Here is a 27,848-nt window from a genome sequence, read left to right as displayed (position 1 = left end):
AAGTCTCTGCAGAATGCAACATTAATTCCTAAGCAGGAAACTGGGTGAAACAGCAAAATCTTTCACTTGCACAGGATCTTTCACATAAAATAAGTAAAAGTGGTAAACAGATTTACCAGGAATTATTGTTTCAATAACATGAAGATTTGAAGGATTTTTTTTCTCCTGTATCTAGCTAATGGGTAATGAATGAAAGGCTATGAAAAGTAGGAGTTTCATTGAAGGTAATCACTGTGTAGGAAGCAGAAATAAAGCAAAAACATTAGATAGTTCAAAAGCACAGAGTACAAGACATACTCAAAAAGTAATGAACCAGTGCACAGAAATGCTGAACTTCCAAGTACATGTTTTAAAACTCTAAGTATGCTACTCAATTTTACTCTGAGTAAGGAAGTTACTAAACAATACACTGTCTCTGCTAGCAATAAATAAATAATCTGAAATCTTAAATGAGAACTAGTCATGGTAAACTAGAAGTACAAATTACTTTTGTTAATTGGTGTCCACCTACCACAAAAAACATCCACTTGGAAAACTGTGTCATGTGGTAGCAAAGGACAATATAAACGTACTGTTCTCTAAAGTAAAACTTCCACTCATTCAAACAAAAAAGAACATGATACAGGGCAGCAGAAAATTTCTCAGTGTTATACTTGAAAAAAAAATTCTTTTCCTCAAAACATTTTATAGCTATAAATTGTAAGAATCTTGAAATCTCCTGTTCAAACACAAATACAAATATTCACTTTCATATTGAGTAATATTAATTTACCGCTGAAAAAAAAACATGAGCCACATTAAAAGCCTGGAAAGGTTGACCTGGAACAGTGACTAAACAGAGCAAAAGGAATAAAATAGGTATTTATTGAAAGGATACACCTTGGGCAGTGCAAGAGCCTGGCTGGGGCTACACTCATATGGAACCCACATTCATCTACATATTGGGGTTAATTGTCCAACCACAGCTTCAGGCTATGAAATCTCAACCCTTAGCTTGTCCCTTTCCCTTCACCATTGTTTCTGCTTTTTGGGTAAAGGCTGTCCTTGATTCTCTAGCTGGGAAGGGATTGTTTTGTCTAACTCCCCTGTGAAGGGAATTTACTAACACCCAATATGAAGATTTACATACCAAGCAGCAGAGAGTCTGAAAAATATAATAGCTAAAACCCAACACATCAGTCTCAGTAGTAATATACTTCATTTACCTTTAAGAAACACCTCTCAAACCTTATGTTACTGACTGAATTTCAGCAGAAACACACACAACAATGAAATTCAAATTACCAAATATTTTATTTATTTATTTAAAAAATCATTAGATAAATAGCTATGATTGATTTTATCTTTTTTAATGCAGGTGTACTGATGCCAGAATTACAGAGAAACTTTAATGGGGAGGAGACAGGGCAAGTCATCTCATGCAGAACAAGTTCCACATTTATTTGTCCAGAAATGTACCCTTCTGTAGCACAATCTACTGCTTTACAGGAGATTAGCTATTAGATGTAAAAGTTTGCTTGCAAAAGGCTTAGAAGGATAAAGGTCAAGTCATATCTGACCACCTTTGAAACATCTCAACAATCCAGTCATTAAAACTAATACATTACACACTGTCACCTTAATCCTACTTAAACTGACCAGAGTTACCACTAAAATTAGTAAGCATTTCAACATTTAACATAAAAAATACTGGTGTTTCATGTTCTGCTATAACCCATTTGGATAAACTAATCTTGCATTTTTTGTATCAGCTTCTTGTAACAATCTTCTTAAAGATTTCTTAAGAACCACTAAGCAAAGAAGATGAATGCTTCTTAGCCATTTTGCAAAGAAAAAAAGGCCAAAAATTAACTCATCCAGCCTTCTAAACACCAAGATTTGAGTCACATCACTACACACTGCCCTGTGACTTATTCACAGCTGAAAATTCAATGGAAAATGTAAACCATCAACTACTCATAATTAAACAAAAAAAATCATTTTTTCAGCATGAAATATATTTAATGCATTTTCAAGTAAGATTGTTCACATGGAATGAATTTTACACTATACATGTTTTTTGATGTTGAAGCATATACACACACTGCCACAACCAACAGACTTAAATACCTGTACACTATTTACATTTTAAAATATTTTACACAGCTCCAAAACACCATCATCATTTACCTATATACATTTTAAACTGGAGTGCAAAATGCTTACGGTTCTTTAACACAGGAATTTCAACATAAGTCCTGCTCAGTTCTTCCTTAATTCAGTGGAAGTGGGTGTTAACTTTGTTCCATGCCAGCCATCAGTGACAAAGCTAAAGATTCCACTGTGAAACAAACCATAAAAAAGTAGTTAATATTTGCATTTGCAGCACTCTGAAAACATTTATTGCAATATTTAATTCTGTCCTTTAATAGGAAGATACCAGTTTACTCTTTAAATTGAAGTACTTTGGGACTTCAGACAGTAAGACATTTTGTAAGTCTCTGACAGCTTAGATAGTATTTCACCACATTCATCATCAGCTACCCCTTAGTCATTTCACGTGGTAATAACTGGTAAGAAATTAGCTCCTCTGTTTGAAATATTGTTGTACACCAAAAAAAAAAAGTTTTGTAGGTTTATATATGCCAAGCCATTCTCAAGGAGGGCTCTGCAGACAAGCTCTTGTAGATGTGAGTAGCAGTCACGGCAGATATTGCCTGTTTTAGACAAGACTCATTTAGGTTGGGAAAGACCATTAAAATAACGAAGTCCAAACATTAACCTAAGACTGCCCAGTTCACCAGTAAGTCATGTCTCCTAGGCACATCTACAGGTGGTGTAGAAACCTGGGAGACCATCCATCTGCATCCCAGCTAACCCTGATGCCCAACCTCAGTGAGCAGTTGGCCCCCTAACTCAAACTGGTACTGATTAACAATTCAAGCTCACACCAGGTTGTAAGCGGAAGCATAGATATGTCATCCTCTGCTGTTTCTACTGCCAAGGCAGTAACTTCCAAACAGATGGGCAGAGCCAAGAACCCAGTGCAGTTGCAGCTGAGGCACCATAACACTAAAATCTTATCTGCTCAAGATATATCACAGCTGTCACTCCCAACATCAACAAAAAGAATGCTCTTCTATGCCCCCAGAACTTAGTTTCTTTAGTTTAGAAAATTGTTTGTCACTTGCTTGGCTACACACCTTTCCCTCATCAAGTAAATAGATAAACTGATAATAGCTGTCACAGAAAAGCTTGGCACAAATACTCTGAAGAATAATGACTTTAACTTAGTGAGAGTCTTAGTGTCCCTCTGTGCATAACTCACAAAATAAGATTATTTAAAATGTGCCAACAAACATTAGAACAGATTAAAACATAAACATATTCCTTGCACACTTGTGTAAGTGGAGGTATTTGAAAAGCTTCATGTACTTACAATGGGGAAAAGAGCCTCGACAGACAGCTTTGTTGAGAACAGTTACAAGAAACATGTGACAGTTTTTAAAATCAGATTCCATCTTCTCTATGGATTCCATCCTACAAAATAGTATAACAGAGTAATGCTTAACAGACCAGCCTCTATGTTATCTTCAAAATATGACCAAAATTTCACAGCAAATAACAAAAGTACTCTTTACACAGAATTCTGGCTTGAACTTACAATACTTCAGTTATGCCTGCATATGCCACTTCTAAAAAACAAAGGTAATTTTGACAGGAGCACCTGAGCACCATCAAAGGGGCATTGATAATTTCCTCATCATTTTAGAAATCTCTGCAGTGACTTGGAGGAGTTGTGTGATTCTAACTGACACCTATCATTCCTACATGGGTTTGTAAGCAAGACAGACTTTCCTGGTCCTTACTGCTTTAGAGGTCCTTGGGGACCTACGTGGTCAGTAAAACAGGGACACCCACACTGTTTTACTCCCTGGTAATCTCTTGAATTCCACTTTGGACTCTGTCAGCTAGCACTCACCAGTCAAGGGAGAAGACATAGCTCACAACAGTCACTTCTTTCCCTTTTCCCCTCTCCCAAGAAGATACAAATGACACCAGCTATGACTTTTTCCTGCCCCGTGCACGAGCATGCAACCACATGACCTGAGTTTCAGTCTTTATTAACAGCATTCACAAATAACTTCTGACACTCTGAATGAGAAAAACACTCCAAAAATAGTAACTTCCTAATGTCACAGGAGAGTCGGATCTAAGTTTTAGGTAGCATCTGTGCCAAAGAAAATTAGTCCTGAAAAATATGAAGTGAACCAGTCCACACCAGCTGGTTTCAGGATCATACATCAACTTCTGAGTGTTTGACATAGCCTTGGAGACTTGCCCAGTACTATTCATCCTCAAAGCAGCAGGTTGCACAAACAGAAGCACAAATGGGAAAAGGAGTGGCTGCAAAAAGGGATCTGGGGGTGCTGATCAACAAGAACTCAACAGGAGTGAGCAGGCAGGATGCCCAAGCAACCAGGAAAGCAAATCCACCCTGGCATGGATCAAACACAGCAAAGCCCGATGGACAAAGGAGGTGACTGCCCTGCTGTATTCAGCATCGCTGCAGCCTCACCTGGAGGTGCAGTTCTGGGCACAAAATCATACTCAAAGCTGCAAAATTATGATCACATAGAATTTTACATATTGTACTTACTTCCAAGCCCCTAAGCCAGCTTGCCAACGGTCTGCAAACATCAGTACTAAATTTAACACTTTCATTATAGCTTCCTTCACAAAGCTCACCTAAAATAATTAAAGGAGTAAGTCAGAAATTCATTGTTAAGCATAGCAGTTTTCATTATTACATTGCAATACAAAGGTTTCACATGACATTTAATCTAACCTGTAAAAACAATCTCCTAAGTACAATATGATTCTTCCAAAGTGAAGATGTTTGTATCTGTTCTCTAATTCATTTCCCAGCTGACTATTTGGATGTGGATTTTACACAGACAATATGTGGGATAAAAGGTTACAAGGCTATCCAGATACCTCCATTCCCTGATATACCACTGTGTATGATCTTCCTAACATTAACAAGCCTCAGTTAGTTCAAATCCTCCCATCTTCTAGAAACAAACATGTTGTACCCAATATAAAGAATTCAATTTCATCCTCTTTCCTTGACAGAATTGAGCTGAGAACAGCAAGGGAAACTGGATCTCAGTGTGAAAAGCTACCACTTCCTCAAGAGTACCTATATATATTGCTTAGTATGTATGCTGCAAAACAGCATAATTAGTACAAAATCACTTTCTTGTCCTGGTAACTCAATACATCAAATGAACTAATTTTTTACCCACCTTTTCTCTCAGTAAGCAACGATCATGAATCGTAGATAGATATCTGTAATGAATCTTTATCAACTGATCTAAATCTTTGGCTTCTTCTACCTGATGCTGAAACTCCAAGCCTGTACTGTGGAGAATCTTAAAAAGAAGACCAAAGTTATTAAATTCAGCGCTTCACACAAGTGATTATGACTCTCTTCCAATATATTTTTAAAGAGCCTGAAACTGCATGATTCATTTGCTCTTCCCTCTCACATCTTAGGATTAGCCTTCAAATTACCATCAATAGCAAAAATTTAAAGCCCTTCTAATAACTACACAGCAATATTCCTCACATAAACAGATATACTGCCACTACACAAGGGCACAATGACTATCCCCAGAGAGGCTGAACTGGAGCATAAACTAATTTTATTAGAAGCAAAAGAGGCGATAATAGAGCAGATATGTATTTACAGGCATTGCCTTTGTATTTGGAAAGTCATGCATACACTTTGTACTGAAGATTTTTAAGAAGAATCCATCTAGCTAAAATATCCGTTGTAACATTTTTATAAGCATAACAGCTTTTAAGTTACAGCTTACAGAAGCATTTTTACATTACTGTGCTTAAGTCATCTAGCACTGGGAGAAACGGACAGAAGAATCAGTAATACCCAAAGATCAATCACATGCATGTAGAACTTTTAAAGTATTTTTAGAATTACTGATTTTAAATGGCCAAGTTGAAACTGAAACATGTGCAGAAAGGACATTATATTTATATTTTGCTTTTTGTTAGAGGGGATTTTAGGTTTTAAAGGAAAACGAATACTGCATCCCCTGTTAAAAGCTCCTAATATAAATGAAATTCTGATGTAAGACAAACCCTAGTCATGATGTAGTTGTGCAGGCTGTTGACAAAATGCATAAGTTTCACTCTTAAGAGGAACATGCGATGTATTTGTTGTTTTATACTTTCTTTTGGTGGTCCTTGTTCTAATGAAGTTCCTTCCTTAACCTGTGACTTTTCTGCAGCAGAGACGAGTTCTTAAAAGAAAACAAAACAAAATTTTAATAAAGCAAGAGTGTTGCACTTTTTGGGAAAAGACTTAACCAAAAGGTCATACCCATAAAGTTTAAACAGTAAAATCCCACATACTTTTAGGAAGATAATTACTTAGCTGATGTGCAAAATGCAGATGAATCCATCAACTTTCTAATTTATTTTGCTAAGACGTGAAGTCTATATCCACTTTACAGGGATACAGTGGGGACAGGAAGAGTATAAACATCAACTTGGTGAAGGAAATACTAAAAAATGTCTTTATATAATCACCCAACAGTTCACTGTTTAAATCTCAAATAGAGTAATTTTTTCATCTTGTTTTCTTAACTTGTCTGCAAAGGATTAATTATAAAAAGACTATACATAAACATTAGGGTGTGGTAGACAGACTTTCTTTCAACAGCAAAGTCTGTAGAATGAAGTAAAAAGTTTCCAATGTAACTAACTAGACTTGAATCAAAGAGACAAAGGAAATGCATGAATGGAGCTGTCCCTGAGGCTGAAAAGAAGTGAAAAACACACCTAGCTTAATACACGTAATTTGCAACATTAACAGAGATTATTATTTTGTAGAATGAATCAAAATTCTAACTAGTTTGTACTACTTACTGCAGAAAGCAGAACACTAATCATATCCTTAGACCATAAAACAGTATCTTTCATTGAAGAAGCATCTTACCATCAAATCGTAGAACATCTAGACTATACTTGGCCCACTTTATTTGCAGTAAGAGCAGAAAAACTTGATTGTAAATTTTTTGGCATTCTAAACTTATAACTATATCCACAGGCCAAGGAACCTAGGAGGAGGAGAGGATAATAAAGACAGAAAATATAAGTCACTTTAATACAACATTTTAAATGTGTTCTAGAATAGGAACTGCAGCAAATTTAACTCACTACCTTGTAACTCAGTGTCAAGCCATCTAAGGTGTGGACAGGAAGTTTCTTCTTTGCTGTATCAACACTTTCAAATGATATTGACAACCTATGCAAGGAAACAAGTAATGTAATTTGTGAGAATCTATTTTAAATGAGTAGTTAGTTTCACTAATTTCTATTTCTCACTGCTAATCACTAACTGTCTGGTTAAATCTGGAGGACTTGGGTAGGAAAGAGGAAAACAGCTCAAAACTTCATTAAAACATTATTTTAATAAGTACACAACAATTAGTATTGTGCTATGCAAGTTAAGTACATTAATACAGCTAAGTGTGAAAGAAACATAACTAAAGCATGTTTTACACTTTACCTTGCACTGTCCTCTGGATAGCGTTGTCCAACTGCTTCTTGTAGGTGAACATTTAAGAAAGCAACATTCTGCCAAGTTTCCTTTTCTCTAATTTTGTCAAAAATAGATGTATAGAAGTCATACATGGTATCTCCAGCTTCAAGTAAGAAAAAATTTCTCATTGCCTGCAAATATTCTACAAGCCTGAACAGAGAAACATATAACATTTCCTGAGTCTCATCATACAAGTGAATGCAAAACACACTGTTACAGAAACAAAAATCTTTAGAACGCTTCACAGCAAAAATTCAGTATTGAATACAAACATAACAAAGTATACAGTGAATCCTTTGTTTAACCAAGGCATTTTTTCCTGTAAGCTTTAACAGCTTCACTAACTTCACTGGAAGCTAGGTAATTCTCAGAAACAGCTTGGAAATCCTGTCCCTCTCCCTAAAATGAATTTAAAATGACAACACTACTAAGAAATACTGTTGGAAATAACATCCCACCAAACATCCATTGATGACAAATGACAGCTTTCCTGTTGATTCAAGCTAGACCAAGTTTTCACCCAAGAGTCTGTCTTGTCAGATCCCTCTTTCCTCGTTAATGACTTTATAGCCATCTATCAAACTGGAGTAGAAACACAACATGGAATGGCTTCTTTTAGTGATTACATACCACTGGTAATCAAAAAACAGAATTAAGGAAAAAGAAATCTATTTTCTTACCTATAATCCTTCTTTAAAGTTTGCATCAAATTACCACAGCATTCCAAGTATTGTTTGTCTATGTGAGGATAAAGACAAGACCTCAGTGTCAGTTCAAAAGTCTGGCAGGTCACAGATTCTGAGGATCTATCCACACAGACATCCCCACCAGTAAACTTCTCATGAAAGTCACTCTGTTCCAAATATAATCTTCAAAATAAAACAAGATACTTAAGGAAGAAGGTTCATTATTCATATAAGGTATAAAACAATGTCATACCTTCAAAGATTTTAATCAAATTTGGGTCCTCTGAAATATATGGTGCAGGGGTAATACAAGCTGATTCTAAGCAGAGCATGCATCCACCCTATAAAGTAATCCATCATACTGTTGGTGTATCACCAGACTTAAGTGTAGCACAGAGGACAGCATTCTACAACAACTGCTTAAGGCATACTTCTGAAAAACATCAAATATTATACAGCTTACTAAACAAACCCACTTTGATAGGAACTTTTAGAACTATACTGTGCATATACAGCACTCAGGTGAGCTTCCCAGGGAAAAAAATAAAATTAAAGAAACAAAGTAAAAATTCAACCAACAACCACAAAACAAACAGGAAAAAAACAACCAAAAACCACCCCACACAAGGAGAACTGGTTTGAGGCATCTTAACTATGGGGTCACTACATCTGTAATACTATATGATGGAAAGAAAGTATCTGTGGTCTAGATTTGGTAAGTTTAATTGTTTTTACACAGAAAGCATAAAATTATTGCAATGTTTTATAAAAAGCTAGCTGCCAGTGTTAACCACTGTAGAGGAAGTCCAGCTCATAGCAGCTATTGCCTGGACAGACTGAATGAGTTGGATGTTGAATTAATGTAGCAATTTTGGCAACTAAAATAGTCCCAATAAACAAGGGAAGTCCTATGCATGATTTCATTAAAACAAGTTCCTCCTTTTTTAATGTTTGAAAACATGTAAATACACAGTATTTAGCAAAAACATAAATAGCTATTTTGTTATTTGTAATCATATAATAATATTTTCAGAGTTTATCTTTCCTGCTAACTTCCAAGACATTTATACTCTATAGGACTTCCCTTACTATGAAGAACGAAGAATTTGTATGCAAGTAACATGAATTTTGGAAGGCTTTTACAGTTAAATGATTTAAGCAAAACTGAAGCTGCATTCTTCTAAGACTATACTTGGTACAAATCAAGGACATTGTTTACAAAAATCAAGTAAACTCATTGAAAAGTTCAGATTTTACAATGGCATTCACTATCAAACCACTTATTTGTTAAGAGCCTGCTATGATAAAGACTACTCCAATTTTCTATGCCACCAATTGCAAGTAGCACATTCTTCACTGATTTTAATTGTTTTTCTTTAACCATGAAGAAGCAGACTGTCTATTTAGCTTCTGTCACAGATTGTTGGTGCTGGTCTTTATTTTGACTTTACTGGTTTTCAGTAGCAGCAGCAACAAAAATGTGACCAAATGTCACCAGGCTGAATATCATTCTCAACAACACAGCAGGAAGATCATTCATTTACCTGGCAAAATTAATAGCCAGCAGTGGGTCATGGACATCATCCAGTTCCAAGTGTCTTTCTGCTATAGACTGCATCTTTATCAGGCTCTGCTTTGTGGCCTGCTGTTCTGTAATAATGTCTGGAACAGACTCCTCCCCGTGCCGCAGGCGAGACTGCACTGATTCCAGGAACAGTGTATATAAACTCTTCCGTTCAGCATCTGAATTGGGCAACACATGGCAGAAAACATCGTCTGAACTAAAAGAACTCCACAGTCCAACATTCAGAAGCTAACTTTTAAAATACTACATTTAGACCACTACTCAGAAAACAAAATACCCTCAAATACATATTTAGAATTACAGGACTAGCCCAATGCCTAATGTCAGGCATATGTTCAAATGCACTGCAGAATGGGTATCTGAAATATGAAATATTTTTAAGATGGTAAAGAACTTCCTACTTCATGTGCAAAGGCAATTAATTTTTAGCACCTGAGAATCTTTCAGTATTTACTGAAGCAAGTCTCCAAAACAATTTAACTATCTCTACTTTTAAACATGAAAAACACCAAAACGAAAATATTTTTTTTCCTCAAGAAAAAGCAAAAAAAACCCCGAAACAAACATTAGTTACAATGTTGTATTATGTTTTACAATCACTCAAGAAGAATATCCTAGATATCCAAACATCTTTGATCAACTTATGAGTATGCTTTAAAAAAAAATATTCCACACGCTATCTTAGATTACTTGACCACTGAGTAATGGAAAAATTATTTATTAAAAACCACCAGTTTTGTTATTAGAATATATAAACTGCTTTTCTCTCATAGCAAAAAAAAATAATTGTTTTTTAAGCACATGAAAAGAAGTTTGAGAAAAACTTATAGTAATAAAAAGAACATGGAGCTCTCTTTGTTCTTTTCACTTGTTTGCATCGGAAGAGCGTTTTCCATCAGACCTGAAGCTATCAACCACAATACTGGCATTCAACAGTGTTCTATTATTCCAAAGCCAGAGGAAGCCCATTACCAAAAATGCACCCATACTGTTAGACAGCAGAAGGCACAATGGTGTAATGTTTTGACACTGACATCTCACCTCTTGATGCAGTCTGCTGTGGAGAGCCGTCCTTGCATTGAAGGTTCTTCAACAGCTGCATGGATTTTCCAGCCATGATAATTTGCTTTAGCACAGGTTTCAGAAAAGAAACCATTGTGTGCTGTCTGCTTGAAGGGGCCTGATCACTACCAGAACTGGCACTGGCATTATCACTCATCTTCTCTTCATTCTCTGTCTTTTCTGACACACTATATAACGTGTAGGTAGCATACCAAAAATCTCTGTGATTAACTGGAACGTTTTTGTTTCTGCAAAGAAATGAAAAGCTCTTGAGTATTTTTCTTTCCAAAATGAAACTTCATTACTAGAGGATAGTAGCCTCTGTTCTGTGCTTTGCCCTTCCCTTAGAACAGTCATGAAGCATTTTCAAAACTGTATAAAATTAGCTCATCCCTATCTGCAAACTATCTAGACACTTTGAAAAGGACAAACAATTAGCTCATGGGAGATAAAACAACTGTATAACAAAATAAACCCCAACAGCAAATCAAATAGAGCAATTATAATTAAATTTGTCCAGGATGTTAACTATTCCCAGTGGCATGCATCCTTAGTATAAAAAATGATGAGTGACTGACTTGTAGACTTATTTAAAACCTCAACCTGAAGTAACTACTACTAGGAAAGTCGAAAAATTCTAGAGTAGGTGAAACTCAATTTGTAGTTCACTTTGGATTTTTTTCTTGTTTCATCAGATACACAGTTTGGTCTTTGAAGTCAGATGGAAAAACCTAAATTAGACAATTAAAATTAGGTAATTAAAATGAAGCATAAATGTAAGTTGAGATCAGCCCTGTTGGTAGCACTGAAAACACAATTATAGAACCACAAGAAGAGGACATAATAAGGATGCTAAGGATCGCTACTACTAAGGACTTATTACAGTAGTACTCTAGAATGTGTCTTACTTCGTGCTCACCTCAACATGTGTTAACAGACACAGGTTCAATTAAGTTTGGCAGATAGGTAAAAATGGATTTGTGATTAAAAGCCAGAACTTCAATTTCTATATTCTCTTCCCACTCCAAGTTGTCAAGAAAAGGGACCAACAAATGCAGCATAGCAACAGGACAAAAATTAACAACTCAAGTAATGTTTAGGGTATGTGCATGTAAATCAAGACACCATATTAACTTTCCAATAAGTCAGAAGCAATGAGTATTTTAATTCCAAATAGCATGTGATTCATAATAACTTAAGATTAGTAGAATTTAAAAGCATTTAAAATTTCGGAATTTTTGTAAATGTCTTGGGTTTGAAAAATGGGTAACTGCTGTTTAAAAAAGACAATACACTCAGAGTAAGCATGATCATTATTTACTATAGATGGAAAAAACCCAAAATAATTGATTTCTACTCTAGAGCAATATGTAGTAGAGATCCATATCTGTGGATTTCCCTAATGGCAAGTTTGAGACAAGTTACAGAAGTATGATTAAGATATTACCTCTTAAGCAAAATAACAAATGTGAAAACCTACTTTTACTTTGCCCTAGGTTCTACAGCAGGTTTACTTGCACAGCCTTATGTGTGTCTAGTATCAAGCATCCGTACCTCTGAATAATAAACTCCTTTGCAGGATCAAACAAATTACCATGGACTATCCACTCATCCACTGTCTGTAAGTATGGTCTCACAGTTTCAACCCACAGAGAGAACAAAAGGGATACCTGAAATTAAAGGGAAAAAAAAACCAAAAAAACTGACTGAATGTTTGTATAACAAGCATTGAAAGCAATATGGTAAAGTCTAATTTTTTAATTGTGCAGAATTCATAACATATACATAACTACACTTAAAGATTTTAAAGATAAAATGTTAAACTAAAAATTCCAGGTTGTTGTTTTTGTTTTTTTTTTAATGGAAGCCTGTATTGTGGCATGGTTCCCCATGTTACTCTTGTCATCAAAAACCAAACAGCACTTTTTCACTGTAACATCTCTGAAACAGTAAGGGGTAGTCATAAAACACTCTGTGGTTTCATAACATTGAAATCAGGAAAACAAAACAACATAATGACATCAACTGTATTTTCAAATAGTATAATCAAGTTACTGTAAAAATCCAAACCCCCTCATTTCAGCATTAACTGAATAATGCAGTTGTAGAAATAGGAGGGAAAGCTATTCCAAAGTTCCCTCTTTCAAAGCAGGTTCCTGGCCTCTGATTTTCCACAGTCCATCCCCCCATTTCTCAAAAAACAATACTCTTGATCCTCTCATAAATCCATTTTTGTCCAGATTGAGTGAACTCAGGTCAAAAAACAGTAAATCTGGTAACTAATTTAGTTAGTTCTAGTGTGCTGTTCTATTAAAGGAAGGAATTACTTCCCCTACCGTTTGCTCAGAGGCCTCTCCAACACTGTCATATTCGAGAATAGCTTTGTAGAGGGTATTAAGCAGATGAGATGCTCGTACAACATTTCTAGTATCAGGAGGTACTTCTGCTACTCCTGTGCTGAACACCTTGTGAAGTACCTTCAGCTGTGCCAGTCTGGGAGACAACTTATCTATTACTATCGAAAGTGTGACTGTTTTATCTGGAAATAAAAAAACCCAAGATGCATAAAATAATATCCAACAGAAAAGCAAATTTTGTCAGCATTAATTATTTGTGTGTCCCCCTCACGTAAAACTTCCCTTGCACTGTACCTTTGTTGATTATGCATTTTTCAATTTCAGTAAGTTCTTCTTTGAAGCTAATGAAATATTTATACAAAGCCCACATAAAAGCTTGGTAGGTTCTGAATGGGGCTTCAGTAGTCTTCTTTGGAGTGGAAACTGTTCCATGCATTATGCTTTCTGGGCTGTGTCCCATCACTTCATCAATAAACTTCTGTAGTCTAAACACAACTTGACCATATGCTGCTATCTGCTCCAATACAGATCTCAGGCAATTCTAAAAAAAAAAAAACAAACAAACCCAAACGTTTAGAATCAACTAAAAAAACCCTGTATTTCATAAAGACTAAAAACTGAATTACAATATTAGTTTTATGAATTAAAGTATTATAAAATTCCGCAATTGCTATTGCTTCATCACATTCACAGACACAGGAACAGCCCATTCAATTTTATTAAGCCAGATGCTCTTATTTAGACAAAACACAATTGTAGAATTACGTAGAAAAATTGTAGAAATTTCCACAAGCAGTTTAATTTTCCATTCCCACAAATTACATCTTTCTAATGACATATTCCTCTGAGATTCAGAAACAACTTACATGGGTTAAATGAGTTACAATAATATCATTCCGCACAGTCACTTTTCCATCATTCAGCTGAAATATAAAAAGCTTTTTCACTCCTGAAAGCAGCCTTGAAAAGAAACAAAAAGAGTAGTAATTTTCCCTCTTAATGGACTTACATATAATTAATAAAAGAACTAGCTCTCCCTTGCCTAAAAGTTTATTTTCTTTGAGTAACAGGAGACCACAGATCAAGTACAATGCTATTGGTACTGTAAGTTGTTACCAGAGCAAGAACAATAAAATACTGGCATGAAGTAAATATTTCCTAAAGTTTCTTTCCAGTTGAGATAATTTCCAGCTATAAAATGACTCAGTCTGCTTTCTAAAACTAGACACTGTTTTATAAATCTACAGGGGAAAGATAAGAACAAATCAGGTTTTTTAACAATTAAACTTGAATAATCAATGCCAAGACAACGTAGCAAGCTACTTTCTTCTTCATGAATCACAGAATGGAAGGGACCTTAAAGATCATCTAGTTCCAGCCTTCAGGCCATGAAGTGACCCCCCTTTCACCAGATCACGTTGCTCAGAGCTCCACCCGACTTTCCAGGAATGGGGATCCACAATTTCTCTGGGCAACCTGTTCCAGTGCCTCAAATGTGAATGGTTAACACATACATGCAGCATCTTTACTGTCAGAAATGGTGTAAATTAAAAGCTCAGTAATAACTCCTTCTTCAGACATCTTCAAAGACAGACCTCTCATTTCCTTGAGAGAAACATTAGAAGTTAAAATGCAAGTTTTGCGATGCTGCACTTACCAAAGAGTTTCTCGTATAACCTGAGTTTCTGTGACCAGTGTCCTCTCTTCTGGTACGTACAAAGGATCACTGGCGTACAAATGGTGGTCCCTTAGAAAAAAAGGAAATTAAAACAATTTAATGGCTGAAATAAAAGCTGAATCACCTGAAAGTAGGAATGAAGCAATAATCTTTAAGCTCAGTTTTGTTCTGTTCACATCTGCGCAGACTCAACACACATGGGGACATTTTAAGTATATTAAAAAGCAGTTTATTTTCATACTGTTATGCAAGATACTGTGGAAAACACTCGAATATAATTTTGTCTTACATAGCAAGATAAGAAATTAAGTAGCAAATGCCTGAAGTACTGAATTTCCAATATTTTAGAGGCAGGAGGGGGAGGAAGGTTGTGGGTTTGGGAAAATACTAAGCTAAAAAATAAAATACCAATTTTTCCAACCCATATAAGAAAATTCTCTTTAGCTCAAAATTTTACTTAAGAAGTGGAAACTTGCACAGCCATCTAAGAATTTTCTCTCATGATCTTGTCTTATGCAATTCTTGGTAAACCATCCTCAGTACCTTTTCATGTTTTAGCAAAGTATAGAATGATTATTTACATTTTTATTATTTTTACTCATTAATATCATCAGTGGCAAAAGTTATGCAATCACACTCAAATTTAAAAAGTCCAAATTAAGTAATACTAGTTATATATTATACATATATGTAAAACATACATCTCCTAACAACACTGCAGCAGAAGCAGTGTTGCTTTATTCATGTTACCCATTTTCTAATATTCACTGCAAATTGTGGTTCATAACTGGCTAGACCACCTTACACTAAAATAGCTCCTTGATTAAGAAATTCATTAAATTAAGAAAACCAAGGGCAAATCTAATGAACTTCATTACTGATACATCAAAATTTGGGACAGGAAAGAATTAGACTCCCTTTTATTTTTAATTCTCATTTTCTTTCCATTTCCATGGCAGATTATGGCAACATACTGGTTTAAGTTCCTTCCCCACACAAAATTTATGTTTAACTTTGTAAGGGAGACATTTTAAAAATTTAAACATTAGGGAACTCCTCACTTCCAGGACTACTTACAACACACCTATATTAGATTCTCAGAGGCCTTCATAAGGGTCAAGCCGAACAAAATTCAACAGTAAGATTTGCATTTTTGAAAAATGAAATTTCTCTCTCTGACATGAGAAACTTAATAAAAATTAAATAAAAGGATAAGAATTTGTTAATAGAAAAAGCAGCTCATTTGTTCATCTTATTAATTTGCATCCCTTTAATTTTGTTCTTCAGAGAATTTTAACAGCTATAGTATCTTTATGTTTCCAACAGAAAGAGCCTTAAAAAGTCAGCTTTTAGCTTTGTATGCCAGGAAGGAATATGTAAGTGATATTGTTTTCTTACCAGACAGCAGCCAGGTTGGAATGCAAGTGTAAACTATGAGAAAAGCGAGGAGCCCTTCCTGTCCAGTACTGAGGAACTACGTGCTGCTCCAGCCAGCTGCGGGCATCGGGCTCACCAACTGTGAAAACATGTGACAAGCAGCAAGGTGTCTTTATTTATGCAGGAAATGCTTACAAAACACAGGAAGACGTTATTAATAAGCCTATTCATCCAGCTGCAGAATCACAGATCTTTTCAAATGAATTACCATTTACAAGCATTTACACTTTAGTCCACTGGGAGTTTAATAGCACTATGCACAAATTCATTTACACAGAAATGTCACATTTCCCAAATGCTGCCAAAGTCCTAAAAAATAAGCTCTGCTCAGCGCTGGTGAGACTTCACCTGGGTACTGTGAGCTGTTTTGGGTGCCACAATATAAGAAAGATCTATTAGAGAATGTCCAAACAAGGGCTACAAAGACAGCGACAGCCCTAGAGGGGAAGCCATATGAGGAGAACCTGTGGTCACTTGGTCTGTTCAGCCTGGAGAAGAGGACACTGAGGGGAGACCTCACCATGGTCCATAGCCTCCTCATGAGGAGAAGTGCAGGAACTGATCTCTTCTCTCTGGTGACCCATGATAGGGCCCAGCGAATAGCCTGAAGTTGTGTCAGGGGATGTTTAGGTTGGATATTAGGAAAAGGTTCTTCACCTAGAGGGTGGCTGGGTGCTGCACAGGCTCCCCAGGGCAGTGTTCACAGCACCAGCCTGACATCGTTCAAGAAATGTTTGGACAACACTCTCAGGCACATGGTAAGACTCTTGGGGATGGTGCCGTACAGGGCCAGGAGCTGACTTCGATGATCCTTGAGGGTCCCTTCCAGCTCAGGATATGATTCTCTAAGCTTGAAGATTTACACGGTTTCCAATCTTTTTTCAAAAATGTGCTTCTGCTTCCGGTAATTCTCAAATGCTATATACAAAAACAGGCTGACTTAAAAAATAAATTGCCAAATATCATCAAATTTATCCCCACATTCCTTTTTATTAGACATTTAGTATATAAGCTAAAACATTTTTTTTCTAAAATATGATTGTCAACAGAACTTTACCTAATCCCAATCAGACAGCTACTGCTTATATACACTTATATACACTATAAGTTGTCATGCGCCGGGTAAACTGTACCACATAATATTTTATGAAAAAGAGTACAGCTACATTTAATACTCCCTGAAGGTATTCAAGAGAAAGTCACTAGCGTTTTAGCTAAAGACACCATTTTTTTTCAGACACACTTCATACTCACAACTGAGTTAACTATTTACGTTGGAAAATAAATTTCATTTCAGCATTCTGATGCTTAATAATCAAAATTTACATTATATCCATACAACTACATGCTGCATTTATTGTAAGTTTTCATTTCTATATTGGAACATCCATGTAAATTTCCACAGGAATTAACAGAATTCTTCTCCATTAGCAGTAACAGAAACCAGATCAAACTTTCCACACTTTTCTTTACTGTAAAAAAAATTCCATCAGTAATGAGCAGTAATATGCATCTTATATTACAAATGTAGATATGTAACACAATACCTCACTAAAGAATAATAAAAAAGCTGCATTACCTTGCTAAATTTTAGTAACTATATGAGAAAAATAACAGCTTATTCTAACCTTTCCAGGAAGTATTAGGTACTGTCTTCTTATTTGGATCTTGGTCTTCTAATGGTGTCCTGTCTACTTGAATACCCGAGTCCTCCCTGCTCAAGGGCTGAGTGTCCTCTTCTTCTTCACTTTCTCCAGACCAATCCTATGAAGTGCAACAAACCCCAGGACACTTCAGGACAGTGTAGCAGACACATCTATATTCAACTCCTATTCAAGCCAAACATTAACTATTCCTTTTTACATTGTAAAGTAAATTCAGGACACTAGGACTACGTAACTGTCTAACAAAGAATGATTTAAGTTATATACAACATTAATAACCAGCAAATGAAAGATCTGGAAAAGATCACAGAACTGCAGCAAGTTCGAATTAAGTGAAAGGAAGGGTCAGCAGATGCAGTTAGTTTAACTGCAGGACTAAGTCAAAATATTGTGAAAAACAAAATTATTGGTATTACTGTTACTCTGCTTGGGTCTGTGTTATTTCATGGATTGAGCAGAGTACTGGGGAATCCTGCAAGAATCAACATGCAGAGCATACAAACTAGGATAACTCAATCAGGTAACTAACATACTCCAAACCAGCTTATACAGTTGGGGTTTCTACCTTATGTAATTACTTACTGGTGTATCTATGCCAAAGTAAATTTCTTCTCCTTCCATCAAATATTTTCCCCAATCAAATTCTTCTTCCTTTTCTAAGAGAAATATAAATATAAAAATATTAATTATCACATAACTCTGACTTCCTTTTCCTCTAAAAGAAACTTCCAAAGTTAAAAGTATCTTGATATTCTATAGTTAAAACAAAAGACACTTTCACTTAAGATTACACCACTGTTCCATTACAAGGTTATGTACTTTCAACATGACATAAATCGTGATGTATCAACCATGTACATCCATTATTAATTATCAACTTTATTGTTTATACACTCAAAATATGCAACACAGCGTGCCATCAGCACATTTAACTATATTATGTTACACTATCCTATATTTCAATCCTGGAAAAACATGCAAGAATGCAACATACTACTTATTGTGACTAATGAGTCCCATTTAGCTCAATAGGAACATTCCAAACGTGTAATTTAAATATGCACAAGGATCCCAGACTGTAAACAACATAAATCAAGAACTGTCTTACTCTCCAAAAAAGACACCACATATCTGTGATGTGATGTGAAATACTTTCAAAGTAACAATCACACTTACAACATATGATACCTTAAACGTGAAGCTTACTCAACTGTAATTAGTGTTGTTTGAGATAACTTCTTCATATTCACATTCCTGGAATGGGCTGAAAGTGCATTCAAAACACCGCCGAGGGAATGTGCAGAGATCATTCAAAAAGGAATCTTAAGATGCAAGATTTTCTTTAGGTTAGTCTGAAATATTCTACTTTCAGTCTATGATACAACACTGTAAACAAATGGGGGATGGTATCCACTCAAACTTAAGCACAAGCCTCATTTTCAGGCACTGAGTGAAAAAGTCCTACTTTAGAAAGCAGGCAGCTGGGATCTCCCTCTGGAAACTTTCAAATGTATCTCCCTTTCCTTGATTAATGTTGATTATGTAGGAAACATACAAATTTACATCATCAAAACTTTTTCAAGAGATCTAATATTGAGGTGCAAGACAGAGACTCAGGATAGAAATCCACTGTCTGCCTTTGAGCATGTAAGCACTGCTGAATATGGTGGAGAACGTTTATTTGTGATAGTGGTAGAAGTCAAAGAGAGTTCCCAAGGTACTTCAGTGGCTGGAAAACTTAAGTGATGCAACATAAACAGGGGTAGGAAAGACTTGCAAGCTATTTTAAATGTATAAACTATAAAGACAACCAATAAAGCAATGTGAAGTGAAAGAGATAATAAAATGGAGAGGAAAAACGTCCTTCTTATCAGATTGCATTGCAGATTGTATCTTTCATTAGCCATATAAACATCTTGTAAACTTACCCACTTCTTTGACTCTTGGTTTTTCCACATAGGTGGTGTTGGATGGCGAATCAGACAAACACAACAGAAGAGACAGTATGGAATAGTGTGTATCCGTCTTTAAAACACATTAGGAAAAAAGCAAGTCTGTAAGTGCTCTAAAAGATTTTGCTTAGTAATAAAGTCAGCCTATTATCTGCAGGAATGCTTCCCATTAATTCCCATTCCCCAGTCCTGAATTACAAAAATAACACCTGCAACATTATTATTATGATATTGAATGTTACCCATTTTCTTCTGCCTATTAATCAGCCAAACAGTATATAAATCCTTCAAAAGCAGCCACAGCATATGCTGCCTCTTACTGAGCCAATAATCAGAGAATATGGAAAAGACGAAAGTCCTGTGAAAGTAAGAAGTCACCTCAGGACTTACTTACTTCTTACTTAAGGGATAATGGACAGCCACATAAATGTGGATTAACTGGAATGACACAGGTAATGGGCCTGCAGGAAACCAAGTCTTAGCTTCCCTTTTCACATGGCCAACTATTTCAAACAGAGGCTAAAATGAAGCTAGCTAAAAATCATATTTTAATATCATGTTCACATTATCTTCTCAGATCTGAAGATCGACACAAATCATTAAGGATATTTAACTCCAATGCTGGAGTTGTGAAACAGAGGCCTTCAATCATTTTAGAATACTGTGCCAACACTGGTATGGTCCAGAGATTTGTATTATTGTCTATCCTCTAAAATCTGTTTATCAATGTACAACCATTTCTTACTATAAAAAGATTTTTCTTTGGCCTCATTGTAACTTTACAAAGATCTTCAGCCAGCCATTTCACATCTAGACACATGGAGATTCTGCTGTCTAAATCCTTACACACTTTCACACATTCATAAACACACAAAGCTGTTTTGGAATGAGTTCCACTTGCATTTTAGAAAAAATTATTCAGATTTCTAATAAAGCAGTATGATATTCACCTACTATTATTATGGATTATAACACGTTCCTACAGAACATTACTGATTTTGTCAAAGCAAACCAGTAGGTCACTGACAGAATCACATGTGTGAGCTGGTGTGTTCCACTTACCAGCCATAGGAACCAATAAATACTTAATCTTCCCAGTTATGTGTCACTGCTAAAAACTAAATGCCATTCAACTTCCCAAATATGAGATTAACCTACCTCCAGCCATACCCCAGTTACATTTTTAAAAAGAAAAGGAAATCAAAAAATCTTAGGATACTTGCAATATTCAAGTATCAAATGCTTGCTTGGGTGTTTGGTTTGGTTGATTTTAATCTCATTCAACTCTCAAAACAAGCACTACTAAAGATACATTTCTAAAAATCTAGAGACTACAGTATAGTAATTGAATGTATATAATGTATTAAGGGCTCCTGGGCTTTCCCCACCAATTAAAAGGAACCTAGAACACGCAAAGAAAGATAAATTATCAGTTCAATGAGAAGCAAAATTGGATTGCAACTCAGAGTACACAGCTCTACTAAAGAACACTATTATATGGAGCACCACTTCTTAAATAAGAAGCTTAAATCTCACAACAGCGGGAACTTTCTAAGATCCAGTTCATTATTACATTGCCACACTGGAAAGAAAACTAAGTGACACAACTTTTGCCATATCCATCCACTCCATATCCTAAACAGATTTGAGACAAAGTGTATCAATGGTGAAACACACCCACAGTCTCAATATGGAAGCTACGAAACAGGAGCACTCCAGCTGAAAACCCTAAAACCAAAAGACTCAGATGGATTACTCAAGGTAAAAAGAAACGGCAAAGAATAAGAAATGCTCAGTTCATTGTTGTTTTAGAACAGACGGGAATCTAGATTCACCTAGACTCCAGCTACAGCATTTGTATATTGCTGACCCTAAAACACCTGCTCTGCAATGAGATCTTGTACTTTAAATCATGAAACTCCATGTGCTGAAATCCTGAGAAGACAATAAATGCATCTGCATTTCTGGAAATCCATGACCTGAACAGCAACTCCAAAGCCCACTACTAAGTCACCTGCAATTTCCAAAACATTACAACCAAAGGAAAAAAGGACAAGAACAAGGAAATTGCAATGTACGTACCTTTGTTTCTTCAGTACTTGGGAGTGGCAAGTTCAGAAATTTTTCTGTCAGTCTTTTCCAGCTTGCAGCTTTTCCAAGGTCAGAATGAATTACCAATTTTTCATGTATTCTAATAACACAAATAGTATCAAGAAGGCTTTTAAAATAAATATATATATAACACCAATGCTTTATTAATAATAGACATAAAGCTTACCCTTCTATTGTTCTCTCTACTTTATGACTGTTCACATCAAGAAAACGGTGAAATCTGTGTAAGAAATCTGCATTAGTAAATGTTTAAAAGGAAGTAGTAGGGAAGAAAATAAAGCTGATTTACATGTATGAAGACAACATTACTAGCTCAATAATGCACACTTAATTCAGCAACAGCATTAAACATCAACAAAATTCAAAATTCAATCTTGGTATCTCTTAGCTCAAGAAGGATTAAATATAATTGGCCTGAAAGATGGAAAAAATCGAATGCAGGTTACATCTAACCAGCACTCTAAGCTGAATGGAAAATTACTACTGTACCAGCAAACTAAGCAATTAAAGTATGCTGTCTGCTAAGTCAAGGAGAGCAAGGAGATCAAGAACTGTGCTGTCAAAGGCATTGGTGTCAAATGCACAAATTTATCTGGGACCTGCATCACAGGCACAGGCAAAGCAAACATCCACATGGGAAGGACTCTAAACCCAAAAGAAGCTCCTTTTTATAAAGGGCAAGGGAGAGCATCTAAGAGAAAAAGAGAGCTTGATCAAAAATAGACAGATATATCAACAAAGGTATAGATATGTACAGGGACAGAACAAGAACTCCTGAAAGTTAAAACGGACCTTGGAGACTACATTAGGCTATGAATAGGTTCTTCAGATACAGAGATGAACAGGGAATACGATGTGACAACAAGGTCAAGACACTCTATATGCCCTCAAAACCAAACCAATGTTTCCAGCAACAAGTGACAGAAAGTGATAAAATTCTCATGACTACAGACAGAAATGAAAACTGCTTAATCCCAATCATGAGCAACAGTTAAGCTAAACAGATTGAAATTTAAAAGACAATATGAAATCACCTCAATACCAAAGTAATGAACCAGAAAGCAAAAGTGTCAGCAAGGATTTTTAGTAACTAGCACTGCAGGATGAAGATAGGTCCACATCAAAGAAAAGAAAAAAAGACTTTGTTAACTAGAGACACATTAGTCTGATTTCAACTGTGTATAAGGATTTGGAATAAGAGCACAATAAAATAAAGCACCGACGAAGTAGATGGCATTTAGGTTTAAGAAAATATCTCATTTATTACAGCACATTAGCTTATATAGGAAATCATTAATTCAAAAGGGTAATTATAAGAACTGGAAGATTTAGAATATGACACTGAAAGGACAATAAAAGAAAATTAAACCAAGACTCTGTCCTGAAAAGAAAAATTAAGCTGCAGGGAAGTTATTAGTGAAAATTCTTTAGTCTGTTACTTAAAGCTTTAATTAATGACTAACATAAATGCAAAAAAAATAAATCACTGTTTCAGGCAAATTGGGAACATCATGAATAGAAGAGGACTAGAGAGCTGCATGAAAATACATAGGTGGATCCCAGAACTACAGCACAGAAGCATCATCAAACCTAACAATACAAATTACAAGTTTCACAAACTTGAAACTAAGGAGAGTTTCTACTACAACTTAAGGTCTCACTGTTTGCAAACGTAATACTAGATAATTTCAGGCTGATGCTCCATGCACATTCCTTGGACAACAATTCTGGCATGAAAAAACCCTTCCTCTTCCCAATCCTGCTTGTCAAAAGTTTCCTGTTCACTCTGCATCACCACCCTCCCGTTTTCTTGACATATAAAAAACCCAAATAAAACCTCAACAATTCCCCAGCCTAAAAGAGTACACATCTACAAAAGCACCTGGGTGACCAAAACTGAGGATGAGATTTGCATATTAAAATAATTTTATTTGAGCCTATTAATAATTCGGATTCACAGATGCAATTAAGTTATGCTACTGCTCCCCCAAAAATACATTTTATCAGCATGAAAAATGTAAAGTAGCATTGATTTTATATGGATTAGCTACTAGCTGCATGCGATTTCACAGAGGCAGCAGTTAGTGATAGTACGGGTAACTGGAAATACATCATGCAAGAGTTTCACAGCTTTCACAGAATATTCTGAGTTGGAAGGGAGCCACAAGGACCATCCAGTCCAACTCAAGCTGGCAGAATAGACTGGAACAATAACTGTGATAGCTGAAAACTGTGTGTGAAACTTGAGTAAGGGTATTTTAGGTGGCAGTATAAAGGCAGTAAAAACTATGTATAACAAATTAATAAAGACCGCGTTTCTGACAAGCCCAGATAACACCAAATATGTTCTCCTCCTGCACACTCAAGCAGCACAGCATTGTCAGCCAGAAGGTTTATCTCAATTTAGCAGAGTCCTCCTCACTCGCTCTCTTTATACAACCATAATGTATCTCCCTCCAACAAAGTTTTGGGTGGCTAAATGAACACGCTGAAAGGCACCTTTTAACAGAGAGGAGAAAACCCCTAAAAGACCAAGATTCAAACGTGACGGACTAGCAGTCATTGAATCTGTGGCAGAGACTCGTTCGCCGCCTCTGGCGCTTCCCCAGGCACGGCGGGCGCGGCCCCGTCCCACACCCGCGGCAGCACCGGGACCCTCCACGCTCCCGCTGACCTGAAGTTGGACCAGGCGAAATTGAGCGCCGCCTGGAAGCGCTCTCCGCCCAGCTCCTCCTCGGGCAGGCCGGTCACGCAGCGCACCAGGGCGCGCACGGCGCGGTCCTGCTCCTGCTCGAAGCGGCCGCGGGGGCCGGGCGAGGCCGGCGGTGCCGCCATGGCCCGGTGGAGGGGACAGGGGGACAGGGGACAGGGGGACAGCGGGGCGCCAGCGCCCGCGCCACACCGGGCCGCCGCCGCCTGCTCCTCTCGCGAGGCTTCCCTGAGCCGCGCATGCGCATGCGCTGGGAGCGACGGAGGAGCGGGAGGCCGGGGGCGTGAGGGACCCGGCGGGAAGGGGGGAGAGGGACCCGGCGGGAAGGAGCGTGAGGGGCCCGGTGGGATACTTCCTCGCCGGGAGAGGCACCGCTGATCCAGCCCCACTGCTTCAGCATCCCCCTGTCACAGAAATGACACCTGTCTTCCGAAACATCCCCATAATCGCCCGGGATCAGTAACTAGCAATTACTGATTGATTGCAGAATCAGTTAGGCTGAAAGAGCCTTCTAAAATCACCGAGTCCAAGCTATGACCCAACACCACCATGTCCATAGACCATGGCACTGAGTGCCACGTCCAGCCTTTTCCTAAACGCCTCCAGGACGGTGACTCCACCACCTCCCTGGGCTGCCCGTTTCAATATCTAATCGCCCTTTCTGTGAAGAAATTCCTCCTAATGTCCAGGCTAAACTTCCCCTGGTGCAGATATGCTGTTTATAGGAAGATTACTCATCCAAATAGGAACACATATGTTCCTCCCTGACTGAATCCCTGCTTTTGCTCAGCTGGAGAAACCACTGCTGGTGGATATTCTGTAGACAGATCCTGAGCAAGATCGGGATGCAGTGGGAAACCAGTTTGTCCCAGTTTCATAGCAAACCTTTGCTGAGCAGCTTAAAATGTTGTTAAAGTGTTTTGTCTGTTCATGTGGTTTTATAGGACTGCAAGGACAACAGCCTGGCTATGAAATTCCTTCTGGAAAGAAACTAGTTAAATCAGTGGGAAATGGTATTACTGTTCAATTCCTCTAGCAATCCCTGCATTGCTGCAGTTGTTCTATCCTTCACTATTGGGCTTTGTCCTTCTTGATCTAATCAACAATTGTTGGGTTGTAATCCACGTCGCCAAAATTTTTTATTCCTCTTCTCCATTAAGATATACAATTGCACAATGAAAGGAGTAGCCAGTAATGGATCAAGAAGAGTGGTAGAAAGAAAGCCTCAGAAATGCCCAAATAAAATTAAAACATATTTCGTGTACCAACATAATGTGAAGAATTATGTAAAAATGTAGCGGTTAAGATAAAATAAGTTTGAAATTCTTATTAATTAGGGCATATTAAGAAACACTAGTATGTTTTTATCTGGGTAGGCTACATCCTATCTTGGGATTGGGTTGAGATGCAGAACTGCAAGAAAATGATGGCCTGAGTGTATCTACAGGCAGAATGCTCAGCATGAGTGTGAGCTCAGAGAGTCTCTGCTCCAGGACCTTTCTTATAAAGCCTTACCTTCATGAGCATTCAAAGGAAAAGTCTCTAAAACTTTACTGGTGTTCCTCAGTCTTCTCTTGACATTGCCTGTACTTTCCTCATTGGATTAGCAGCAGTCTTTTCTTTTTACTCTTCAGCTGATGTAGCCAAACATCAAGCAATAATTTGTTGTCCTGTATTTTAACTAACAGTCTGCACAGTCAGTAGACACTCTAATGGCTAGGGCAGTAGTAATTAATAATTGGAATACTATTATTGGCTTTTAAACAAAATTTTTATATACTAAGACTTCAAGTGTTCCTTATACAACACAACTGTGGTTATCACTTAACTCCTATGTGTTTAAGCATACCTGTGCTACTCCTGCTATCACAGTTCAGAGGGGAAGTTCCAGGCTTTGCAGCACAAGAGCATGTGTGTGTCACCTGTGCCCTTTGTTGTGAGAGGAGTGTGGCAGCCACCTATTTCAGCACCCCATCAAAAAGAAATAGTGATATTTTCACAGTGAGAGGGAATCCAGATCTTAGCAGCTGATACTCATGACAAGCTGAGTATCATGAAACATGGATTTTAATGACGGCAATGTCTGAAAGGTTTCCTGCTTCCCAACTGTTTTGTACAAGTCCATTTCCCCTCCCACCACATCCTCAGCTGTGCTGTGAGGACCAACATGGTGAAACGAAACAGGGAATAAGTTAAAAACAGTCTTGTTTCTCTTTTGCTAGGAGTTTTAGCTCTGATCAATTCAGTAATCCATTCTTTGGAGGTGGCAAGAAGTGAGGGAAGAACCACACTTCCAGGCAGTGGAAAGCCTCCAGGCGATGAAAGTATACCCTTTGTGACTGGTGAATCAGAAATCTGTTGCTGGTTTTCAAAACAGGATACCAGGGCTGGGGCAAATATATAACATCTGTGCTGCCTCAGTCATAAAAAGCTTTAACACTACAAATATTTTCCTTTTTTCCCTCATCACAAGCCTCATTTTTATTTTTGTTTTGCCATTTTACAGTAGCAAGGCTTGGTACTTGATTTCAGCTGGGGAAGGAAGCACTGGGAAGGGAGAAGGCATGAAGACTTGATCTAGAAGCAATTTAAACTGGGTTTTTAAAGTAAGAGTTAATACTAGGAAGCTTAATCGTTTACTTTATTATTCCTTTATTTTCATGTGGTAACTATCTCTTTCCACCCAACTGTCCTTCCATGTCACATTGCTATGAATTAGAAGTATTTAAAGTAAAATCTTCCTTTCTCATAGGATTAGATTATATTTGGGAGATGTGTCCCTTTTTTTGTAATGTCACATTACAGTGTAACATGTCCAGTCCCATATTGGAGGAGGAATTACAATGCAAACCTTTTGGTGAACTGTGTGTCCTTTAGAGAAACTGCTCTGAGCAGGCAACCTCTCCTCTGTTTTTCAATCCCAGCTGATGAGCCAATTTGCTAAACAGCATTCTAAGGCAGGTGAAGGAATGCTTGAGGTGAAACACATCAGACTG

The 27,848-nt window shown here is 37.1% G+C and overlaps 1 protein-coding gene across 2 annotated transcripts; it reads right to left on the bottom strand.

Annotated features, from left to right (window-relative positions):
- Nucleotides 1-1,269: 1,269 nt before the first annotated feature.
- TUBGCP5 (tubulin gamma complex associated protein 5) lies at nt 1,270-24,977 on the bottom strand. Of its 2 annotated transcripts, XM_033053226.1 has the most exons (24): nt 24,817-24,977; nt 22,309-22,362; nt 22,113-22,221; nt 20,007-20,103; nt 19,290-19,400; nt 18,661-18,734; nt 18,043-18,178; nt 16,376-16,493; nt 14,957-15,046; nt 14,166-14,259; nt 13,594-13,840; nt 13,279-13,481; nt 12,497-12,612; nt 10,922-11,190; nt 9,840-10,038; nt 8,290-8,478; nt 7,577-7,759; nt 7,228-7,312; nt 7,004-7,124; nt 6,145-6,305; nt 5,289-5,414; nt 4,640-4,728; nt 3,419-3,519; nt 1,270-2,320 (listed from the first exon to the last, which is right to left on the bottom strand). In XM_033053226.1, the coding sequence occupies exons 1-24, from the start codon at nt 24,975-24,977 to the stop codon at nt 2,274-2,276; spliced, it is 3,180 nt and encodes a 1,059-aa protein (XP_032909117.1). In that variant the 3' UTR covers nt 1,270-2,273. The 2 variants fall into 2 exon arrangements, with proteins under 2 accessions (XP_032909117.1, XP_032909118.1); XM_033053227.1 differs by lacking the exon at nt 19,290-19,400.
- Between the last annotated feature and the right edge of the window lie 2,871 nt (nt 24,978-27,848).

This window comes from Catharus ustulatus, chromosome 2, assembly GCF_009819885.2.
Source record: "Catharus ustulatus isolate bCatUst1 chromosome 2, bCatUst1.pri.v2, whole genome shotgun sequence".
NCBI classification, from domain to species: domain Eukaryota; kingdom Metazoa; phylum Chordata; class Aves; order Passeriformes; family Turdidae; genus Catharus; species Catharus ustulatus.
The sequence above is the reverse complement of the archived record's forward strand: the minus strand, read 5'-3'. Positions and strand labels throughout refer to the sequence as shown.